The 10,000-nt window shown below is 53.4% G+C and overlaps 1 protein-coding gene across 1 annotated transcript in view; it reads left to right on the top strand.

The window, feature by feature from the left end:
* Window positions 1–10,000, top strand: part of LOC129714414 (rho GTPase-activating protein SYDE1-like) — a 58,278-nt gene that overhangs the window by 39,873 nt on the left and 8,405 nt on the right. Inside the window, exons 4-5 of the mRNA XM_055663993.1 lie at window positions 3,534–4,025; window positions 5,272–6,036. Of these exons, the coding sequence (XP_055519968.1) occupies window positions 3,534–4,025; window positions 5,272–6,036 (1,257 nt within the window). The remainder of the gene's footprint in view (window positions 1–3,533; window positions 4,026–5,271; window positions 6,037–10,000) is intronic.

Here is a 10,000-nt window from a genome sequence, read left to right as displayed (position 1 = left end):
TTGTTCTCCCAGCCTGGCCCGTGTGAATGGAGCCCTCGGTTCCAGGCAGACCCGGGCCACAGACCCCTCTTTGTGTTGCATGACGGGCAAACCCAGACCAGGGGGAAACCCACAGGGAGGAGAGACTCAGGAAGCTGCTGGTGGGAGGGGGCACCTTGTGTACACAGTGGCCTGCAGCTGCCTTGTGTACACGTGCACTCATGTATACGCTCACTCACTATCACACTCACACTCATGCACACACTCTCACACTCACGTTCACTTTCACACTCACTCACACGCGAATACACACACGCGAACACACACACGTTCTTGCACACTCTCACTCACACTTACACACACGTGAACACACACTCTCACACGCGAACACACACACACACTCTTGCACACTCTCATGCACACAAACACTCACTCACACGAGAACACACACACTCACGCACACACTTGCACTCTCACACACACGCGAACACACGCACTCACGCACACACTTGCACTCACACACACACACTCACGAACACACACATGTGAACACACACCCACACACACACACACTCTTACACACATTCATGCACACTCACACACACACTCTCACACACACTCTCACTCACTACATTTGAACACAAACACGACCACTCACAAACTCACACACACTCTCACACAAACACGACCACTCACAAACTCACAGACACACACTCTCACTCTATCTCTCACACTCTCACACACACACACACACTCCCACTCACACCCTCACACCCACACTCACACACACACACACACACACACACACGCACACACACACACACACACACACACACACACACACACACACACACACACCCACACACAGCCGCTGAACGGCTCTCTGGAGAGTGACACACACCCCTTTACAGATGTGAATGATGTTAACAGTTGGATCATTACTCCTCCCTCTCCCCATTCACCGTCCCCTCATCCGGAACTGCACCAAGCTTGCGGGCCTTAACATTGCACAGATGGAGGCCATTCGGCCCATCAGGTTCATGCCTGCTCCCATTAATCTTGTTCTGTCTGTATCTCTCCATCTCTCCCTGTCTCTCTATCTGTCTCTGTCTCTCGCTATAACATCAATCACTATATTGGTATAACACTGTGATGCCCGGTATCTGTTCTCTGTTCTAATATGTCTGAAGGGACTGCAGATGCTGGTTTAAACCAAAGATAGATACAAAAAGCTGGAGTAACTCAGCGGGACAGGCAGCATCTCTGGAAAGAAGGAATGGGTGATGTTTCAGGTCGAGACCCTTCTTCAGACTCAACGGGTATGTTCTAATATACTCTGCAACTGAGTCTGCAAGTCCTTGGGTGGAGAATCGCACAGATTCACCAGCCTGTGCCTTCCTACCCACTGCTCTGTCCTCCTAGTCCTGTAACCCTGGTGTCTAACACACAGCCACATGCAATCACTCTCTGCTTCACTCTCCCGGCCCAGCTGCAGCCTGTGAAATCTGCCCAGTCGTCTGAGGACAGACTCAAAAAGCTGGACTAACTCAGCGGGACAGGCAGCATCTCTGGGGAGAAGGAGTGGGTGACGTATCTGAAGTTTGTAGAAGGGTCTCGAACCCGAAACGTCACCAGAGATCTCTCCAGAGATGCTGCCTGTCTCGCTGAGTTACTCCAGCATTTTGTGTCCATCTTCGGTTTAAACCAGCATCTGCAGTTCCTTCAGAGCAGTGCTGTGTGGCTGCCAGCAAGTCTAACCAGTGATATTTCTGAGGTGGTGTTGCTAGTGGATACAGGTCCTTGTTTATCTTGCGTCCCAGACTGCTTTGATTAAGGAAAGTTGGCAGGCGGCTGCTTCGTAAGTCGATCTCTTCCGCTGCCTCTCGGCTGAGGTATGTGGGCCCAGGCTGTGTGAGGCAGGCTGCCTGGCTGGCACGGCTTCCGACAGTCCCTGGGTGCGTGCTGTGTGGGAGAGTGCGGGTGAAAATGTCAAAGGCACATGTAGGGGAGAGGACAGGCCTGATTCTGTGCTGCATTCACCTTCTCTCCTTGCATCTCAGCAACACCCCACATCTCTCACACGCCAACTCACCCGCAAACCCTAGCGCACTCACTCCGAACTTTTATACTCCACTCCAGGACTTTGTTGTAGTACTTTAAGAGGGAGTTAGATGTGGCCCTTGTGGCTAAAGGGATCAGGGGGTATGGAGAGAAGGCAGGTACAGGATACTGAGTTGGATGATCAGCCATGATCATATTGAATGGCGGTGCAGGCTCGAAGGGCCGAATGGCCTACCCCTGCTTTTGTATGTTTCTATGTTTCGATGTTTACTTCAGTACGTTTGTAAGAAACATGGAAACATAGAAAATAGGTGCAAGAGGAGGCCATTCGGCCCTTCGAGTCAGCACCGCCATTCATTGTGATCATGGCTGATCGTCTCCTATCAATAACCCGTGCCTGCCTTCTCCCCATATCCCTTGACTCCACTAACCCCTAGAGCTCTATCTAACCCTCTCTTAAATCCATCCAGTGATTTGGCCTCCACTGCCCTCTGTGGCAGGGAATTCCACAAATTCACAACTCTCTGGGTGAAATTTTTTTTTCTCGCCTCAGTCTTAAATGCCCCCCACCCCCCTTTATTCTAAGACTGTGGCCCCTGGTATGGATTTGAATTTGAGAGCAGGAAGGTTCTACTGCAGTTGTACAGGTTCTTGGTGAGACCACACCTGGAGTATTGCGTACAGTTTTTGGTCTCCTAATCTGAGGAAATACATTCTTGCTGTAGAGGGAGTACAGAGAAGGTTCACCCTGGACTGGATCCTAGGATGTCAGGACTGGATAGACTCGGCTTGTACACGCTAGAATTTAGAAGATTGAGGGGGGAATCTTATAGAAACTTGCAAAATTCTTAAGGGGGTATGGAGAGAAGGCAGGAACAGGATACTGAGTTGGATGATCAGCCATGATCATATTGAATGGCGGTGCAGGCTCGAAGGGACGAATGGCCTCCTCCTGCACCTATTTTCTATGTTTCTATGTTAAGGGTTGGACAAGCTAGATGCAGGAAGATTATTCCCGATGTTGGGTAAGTCCAGAACAGGGGGTCACAGTTTAAGGATAAGAGGGAAGTCTTTTAGGACCGAGATGAGAAAATCATTTTTTACACAGAGAGTGGTGAATCTGTGGAATTCTCTGCCACAGAAGGTTGTTGAGGCCAGTTCATTGGCTATATTTAAGATGTTAGATGTGGTCCTTGTGGCCAAAGGGATCAGGGGGTATGGAGAGAAGGCAGGTACAGGATACTGAGTTGGATGATCAGCCATGATCATATTGAATGGTGGTGCAGGCTCGAAGGGCCGAATGGCCTACTCCTGCACCTATTTTCTATGTTTCTATGGTTCTGGACTCATCATTGGGAATTTTTTTCCTGCATCTAGCTTATCCAGTCCTTTTATAATTGTATATGTCTTTATAAGCCTCTCCTCCCCATCATCCTTCTAAACTCCAGTGAATACAAGCCTGACGAGCGTTTTGTTTTGTTGTCACTCTCTAGAAGCCGAAGTGTGTGAGCCGGCGTCCGTTGCCACAAACGGGGAGAGGGTGCAGGCGACGAGGTGTTTGACCGGCGATGTGCAGAGCGGCCCGAGCCGGGGTCCCGGTGTGTCGGCTCCCGTTGGCGGCGTTGCCGTGGACGCTGGCAGCCGGGCGGCAGAGGGAGAGGGCGAGATCTGGTACAACCCCATCCCGGAGGACGAGGACGTAGTGCCGGTGGTGAGGAGGCCGGGAGGCGGCAGCAAGGTGCAGTGGTGCGTGGAGCTGCCCTGCCCCACGGAGACCGAGGCCAGCGACTGCGCCAGCGACTGCCCCAAGAAGCCCATCCCTGCCGCGACCCCCAGCGGCACAGACACTGTCCCAGAGCCACCGCCGATGAGACCTCGCACCGAGTCCTCACCGCCCACACACCGCCCACCCACGGTACAGCCCACTGCCGTCTCTTGGGGTACCATCCAACCGGGAGGCAGTCTACAGCGACCCAAACTCTCAGGTGAGTGATGAATCCCAGCATCAGGGAAGGGGAAACAAGAACCTTATTTTTTTAATGACCAAATTCTTGTTTTATTGCAATAATTCTGCAGAATTTCTGCAGCTCCGGGAGTTCATCTCCAACATGTTTGCACGCTAGCTTCTCGTATCCAGCAGAAAATGTATACACTGCACACAGTCACGGAGTGATACAGTGTGGAAACTGGCCCTGCGGCCCAACTTGCCCACACCGGCCAACATGCCCCATCTACACTACTCCCATCGTCCATATCCCTCTTAACATGTCCCATCAATGTACCTATCTAACTGTTTCTTAAATGCTGGAATAGTCTCAGCCTCAACTACACCCTCTGGCAGCTTGTTCCATACACCCATCACCCTTTGTGTAAAAAATGTTGACCCTCATGTTCCTATTAGATCTGTGTCCCTTCACCTTAAACCTATATCCCCTGGTTCTTGATTCCCCTACTCTGGGTAACAGACTTTGTCAGTCTACCCCGGTCTATCAAGAAGGGGGGGGGGGGGGTGGGGTGGTGGGGGGTGGTGGCAGCGGGAAGGGGATTTGTGGGGAAGGGGGAGGGGGGGGGGCTATCATGGGAGGGGATGGGAAGGAGATGGGAGAGGGGGTATCAGTGCAGGGATGTCTTATCCCCTCTCTCTCATTCCCCCTCTCCTCTTCCCCTTCTCTCTCTCACCCCCCTACACCTCCTCTCCTCCCCTCCTCCCACCCCTCCTCTCTCCCCTCTCCCCCTCTCTCTCCCCTCCTCCTCTCTCCCCTCCCCCTCGCTCCCTCCCCCCTTCTCCTCCTCTCCCTCCCCCCCCCTCTCCCCTCCTCTTCCCTCTGCTCTCTCCCCCCTCTCTCCCCCCGCTCTCCCCCTTCTCCTATTTCCCCCCTCTCTCCCCTCTCCGCTCTCTCCCCCTTCTCTCCCCCCTCCCTCCTCCCCCTTCTCTCCCCCCTTCTCTCCCTCCTCCCCCCCTCTCTACCTCCCCCTTCTCTCCTCCTCCCTCCCCTCCCCCTCTCTCCCTCCCCCTCCTCCCTCCCCCTTCTCTCCCCCTTCCTCTCTCCTCCCCCTTTCCCTCCCTCCCCCTTCTCTCTCCCTCCCCTTCTCTCCCTCCCCCTTCTCTCCCCCTTCTCACTCCCTCTCTTCTCCCCACCCTCTCGCCTCTCCCCCCCTCCCCCTCTCCCTCACTTGTCACGATGAGCATCAAGTACTACTCACTGTAACCCCTGTCTCTCCCCCCTGCAGACGGCGCGGCAGAGCCCCAGCCAGACGGCTCCAGCCCCAAGGCGGGGAGCAGGAAGGTGTGCGGGGCTCAGCGCTCGCTGTCGGAACGGGTCAAGTCCCCGGGGACGGTGCGCAAGTTGTCACTGCGGATGAGGAGGTTGCCGGAGCTGCGGCGGCGCCTGAGCCTGCGGGGGACGGCGAGAGGAGGGGGTCGGCAGGAGGGTGGCGGTGGTGGGGGGCAGCCCCCTCCGGCCACTCCAGCCCCTCCGGCCGCCGACCACAACGTGATCTGCCGCTACCACTTGGACAGCAGCGTCAAGGCCCGGGGTGGAGGGTGCAAGAAGCAGCGTGGTCTCCGCTCCATGACCCGGCAGGGCTACCTCAGCGACGGGGACTCTCCGGAGCTGGTGGCCAAAGGGGAGAAGCCGGGCGGCTGGTCCAGGCTGGACACCGGGGCTTTCCGCCCCTACCCCGGCTCCGAGCAGCCCCGCTGCCCCCAACACCTCTCCGGCCTCATCCACCTGCGGCTGCTGGGCATCGAGGGGCTGAGGTCGCCCCGGGCCGCTCCGGGTCACGTCTTCTGCGCCGTGCAGGTGGACTCGGTCAGCAAAGCCCGCACGGCGCTGCTCGCCTGCAGGCAGCCCTTCCTCAGCCTGGACCACAGCTTCAACATTGGCCTGGAGCGCTCACGGACTCTCACCCTGCTCGTCTATGCATGGGAGCCCGGCTCCTGCCGCAACCGCCTCTGCTGCCACGGGTCCGCACTGCTGCCGCCCCTCTTCCGCGGTGAGGAGGGGGGGGGGGGGGGGGGGTGTGTGGTCTACGGGCTGCCTGTGTGTGTGTGTGTCTACGGCTGCCCCCCTCAAACCCCTCCCTGCTCCCCCCCCCCCTCCCCCCCTCCACAAAACCCCCTCTCTTTCTCCCCCCTCCCCCACCCAAACTCTCCCCCTTTCCCAACCCCTCTCCCCACCCCCCCTCCCCCTCTCCCACCTAACCCCTCCCTCTCCCCCCACCCCCCCCCTCTCCCACCCCTAACCCCTCCCACAAACTCCCCCCTCCCTCCCCCACCAAAACCCCTCTCTTTCCCCCTCCCCGCCAAACCCCCCTCTCTCCCCCTCCCCCTCTCCCCCACCCAACCCCTCTCTCCCCCTCCCCCTCCCACCCAAACCCCTCTCTCCCCCGCTCCCACCCAACCCCTCTCTCCCCCGCTCCCACCCAACCCCTCTCTCCCCCCCTTTGTGTATATCTCGAGTATAGACATTGGGAGGTCATGTTATATAATACATTGGTGAGGCCGCATTCAGAGTATTGTGTTCAGATTTGGCCACCACCATGTTGCAGGAGAGATGTTGTCAAGCTGGAAAGGGTGCAGAGAAGATTTACCAGGATGTTGCCAGGACTAGAGGGGTTATGAGAAGAGGTTGAGCAGGCTGGGACTCTATACCTTGGAGCACTGGAGGATGAGGGGGATCTTATATAGGTGTATAAAATCATGAGAGGAATAGATCGGGTAGATTTGTGAAATTCCCTGCCACAGAGGACAGTGGGGGCCAAATCACTGGATGGATTTAAGAGAGAGTTAGATAGAGCTCTAGGGGCTAGTGGAGTCAAGGGATATGGGGAGAAGGCAGGCACGGGTTATTGATTGGGGACGATCAGCCATGATCTCAATGAATGGCGGTGCTGGCTCGAAGGGTCGAATGGCCTCCCTGCACCTATTTTCTATGTTTCTATGCACAGACTTTTGCCCAGAGTAGGGGAATTGAGAACCAGAGGACATAGGTTTAAGGTGAAGGGGGAAAGATTTAATAGGAACCTGAACGACAACTGTTTTACACAAAGGGTGGTGGGTGTATGGAACGAGCTGCCAGAGGAGGTAGTTGAGGCTGGGACTATCCTAATGTTTAAGAATCATTTAGACAAGGTACATGGATAGGACCGGTTTGGAGGGCTATGGGCCAAACGTCGGCAGGTGGGACTAGTGTAGCTGGGTCATGTTAGGGCAAGTTGGGCCGAAGGGTCTGTGTGAATCTATAATAGATACACAATGCTGGTTTTACTTAGCGGGTCAGGCAGCGTCTCTGGAGAAAAGTGATGGGTGACGTTTTGGGTCGGGACCCTTCAGACTGGGATGAAGTCTGAAGAACTTCAAACTTGGGAAGAAGGGTCTCGGCCCGAAACGTCACCTGTTCTCGCTCTCCAGAGCCAGAGATGCTGCCTGGCCCGCTGAGTTACTCCAGCACTTTGCCTCTATCTTTGATGAACAGACGCATCTGCAGTTCCTTCCTGCACCGCGTCTAGGTCTCTATGACTCCCGCAAACCAACCCTCGATTTGGAAAAGGAATTTTCCGTCTGTGGCAAGCGGCCCTAGAAGTTAGCTGTCGGAGGCAGGAGGTCGGGGTTGGTCGCTGGTCTCAAGGGAGACCATCTGCGTGAGGGTCAATGGGCCGGGCAAGGCCGTGCTGGGCAGTTCGAGGCAGCCGGGCGGGAGGGAGGAAGGAATTGCTATTTATTTCTCAAACACATGCGAGAGGTTGCAGGCTGTCGCTGAGTGGGACTAGCACCAGGATACGGCTGTGTGATGATGGTGCTTCAGGAAGTGCGCTGCTTGTTGATTGCCGAGTCTCCTGTTTTGTGTCGGAAGGAACTGCAGATGCTGGCTTCAACCGAAGAGGGACACAAAAAAAGCTGCAGTAACTCAGCGGGACAGGCAGCATCTCTGGAGCGATGGAATGGGTCTCGACCCGAAACTTCATCGATTCCATCTCTCCAGAGATGCTGCCTGTCCCGCTGAGTTACTACAACTTTTTATGCGTACCTCCTGTGTTGTTTACTCTCTAAGGTAAAGAGAGGGAACGTAGAAACATTGAAAATAGGTGCAGGAGGAGGCCATTCAGCCCTTCGAGCCAACAACGCCATTCATTGTGATCATGGCTGATCGTCCCCTATCAATAACCCGTGCCTGCCTTCTCCCCCATATCTCTTGACTCCACTAGCCCCTAGAGCTCTATCTAACTCTCTCTTAAATCCATCCAGTGACTTGGCCTCCACTGCCCTCGGTGGCAGGGAATTCCACAAATTCACAAGGAGATTTACAAGATCACGCCATCAAATCTCCCGTCAACCCAGAGCACCGACTGCCGTGAAACAAGACAAAATAATGGTCCCTACATCATCAACTTGCTAAACCTGGCCACCAATATTCCCTTTAACCAAGAACGATAAGGGAATGGAATATGTTACCACCCAACACACACGCTGCTCCCGATGTTAAGTCATTTAAAAAGGGGATCGAACAACTAGATCTCCTTAACTTGGTCAAAAAGGCCTAGTTCAAAATGTAATCAGTATTCAGTATTTACTTAAATATCATTTTAACTGAGTACTTACATACACAGATGAAACGAAAAAAAATGTTTCTCAATCAGTTCCCCGTCAGTGCAGTTAATAAAAACAGAATAAACACATATAGCTTTAAAAATTAAAATTACCATATCTAAAATAGGCCTAAAATTTAAAATAAAAACAGTCATTGGCTTTGCTTTGACAGGTGTCTGCCTAGCTGTCAAAGTATGGGCAGGTTAGATGTGTTGGTGTATGATATATGGGGAGGGGGCACAGTCTTATTGCCTGTGGGAAGAAGCTGTGGGGCATCCTGCTGGTTTTGCAGCTGATGCTCCTGTATCTCTTCCCAGATAGCAGAATGGAGAAGCTGTGGTGTGATGGGTGATAGGGGGTCCTTAATAATGGAGATGGCTCTGCTGAATCGCTCTCCTTCTCACTCCGACCGACCTGCATGAGATGACCACTGATGAGGTGTTTGCGAAGTCGTCAGCCAGAACCAGGACTCATCAACTCAACTCAGTCTGCCCGCTCAATAATGAGTGAATGACTATTTCATTATCACACATGTGACCCCAGGAATGCAGAATAGGCGCAGACAGACAAAGTTTCAAAGCATTCCACGAGGTTTCAGTTTAGTCTATTGTCACATTTATGTCCTTTATTTGTTACAGTGAATTTTTTTTTTTGCTGCAGTCAGCAGAAAGACAATACATGATTACAATCGATCCATTTACAGTGTATAGATACATGATAAGGGAGTAACGTCCGATCAAAGATAGTCCGAGGGTCATTGAAGAGGTAGATAGTTCAGGACTGCTCTGTGGTTGTGGCAGGGATGGTTCAGTTGCCTGATAACTGCTGTGATTCAATAGACAATAGACAATAGGTGCAGGAGTGGGGCATTTGGCCCTTCGAGCCAACACCGCCATTCAATGGCTGATCATCCCCAATCAGTACCCTGTTCCTGCCTTCTCCCCATATCCCCTGACTCCGCTATTTTTAAGAGCCCTATCTAGCTCTCTCCTGAAAGCATCCAGAGAACAGGCCTCCACCGCCCTCTGAGGCAGAGAATTCCACAGACTCACCACTCTCTGTGAGAAAAATTGTTTCATCGTCTCCGTTCTAAATTATTCATTACCCATTATTCTTAAACTGTGTGGCCCCTGGTTCTGGACTCCCCCAACATCGGGAACATGTTTCCTGCCTCTAGCGTGTGCAAACCCTAAATAATCTTATATGCTTTAATAAGATCTCCTCTCATCCTTCTAAACTACAGAGTGTACAAGCCCAGCCGCTCCATTCTCTCAGCATATGAGAGTCCCGCCATCCCGGGAATTAACCTTGTAAACCTACACTGCACTCCATCAATAGCAAGAATGTCCTTCCTCAAATTAGGGGACCAAA

This window comes from Leucoraja erinacea, chromosome 39 (assembly GCF_028641065.1).
Source record: "Leucoraja erinacea ecotype New England chromosome 39, Leri_hhj_1, whole genome shotgun sequence".
Lineage (NCBI taxonomy): Eukaryota > Metazoa > Chordata > Chondrichthyes > Rajiformes > Rajidae > Leucoraja > Leucoraja erinaceus.
The sequence above is the reverse complement of the archived record's forward strand: the minus strand, read 5'-3'. Positions and strand labels throughout refer to the sequence as shown.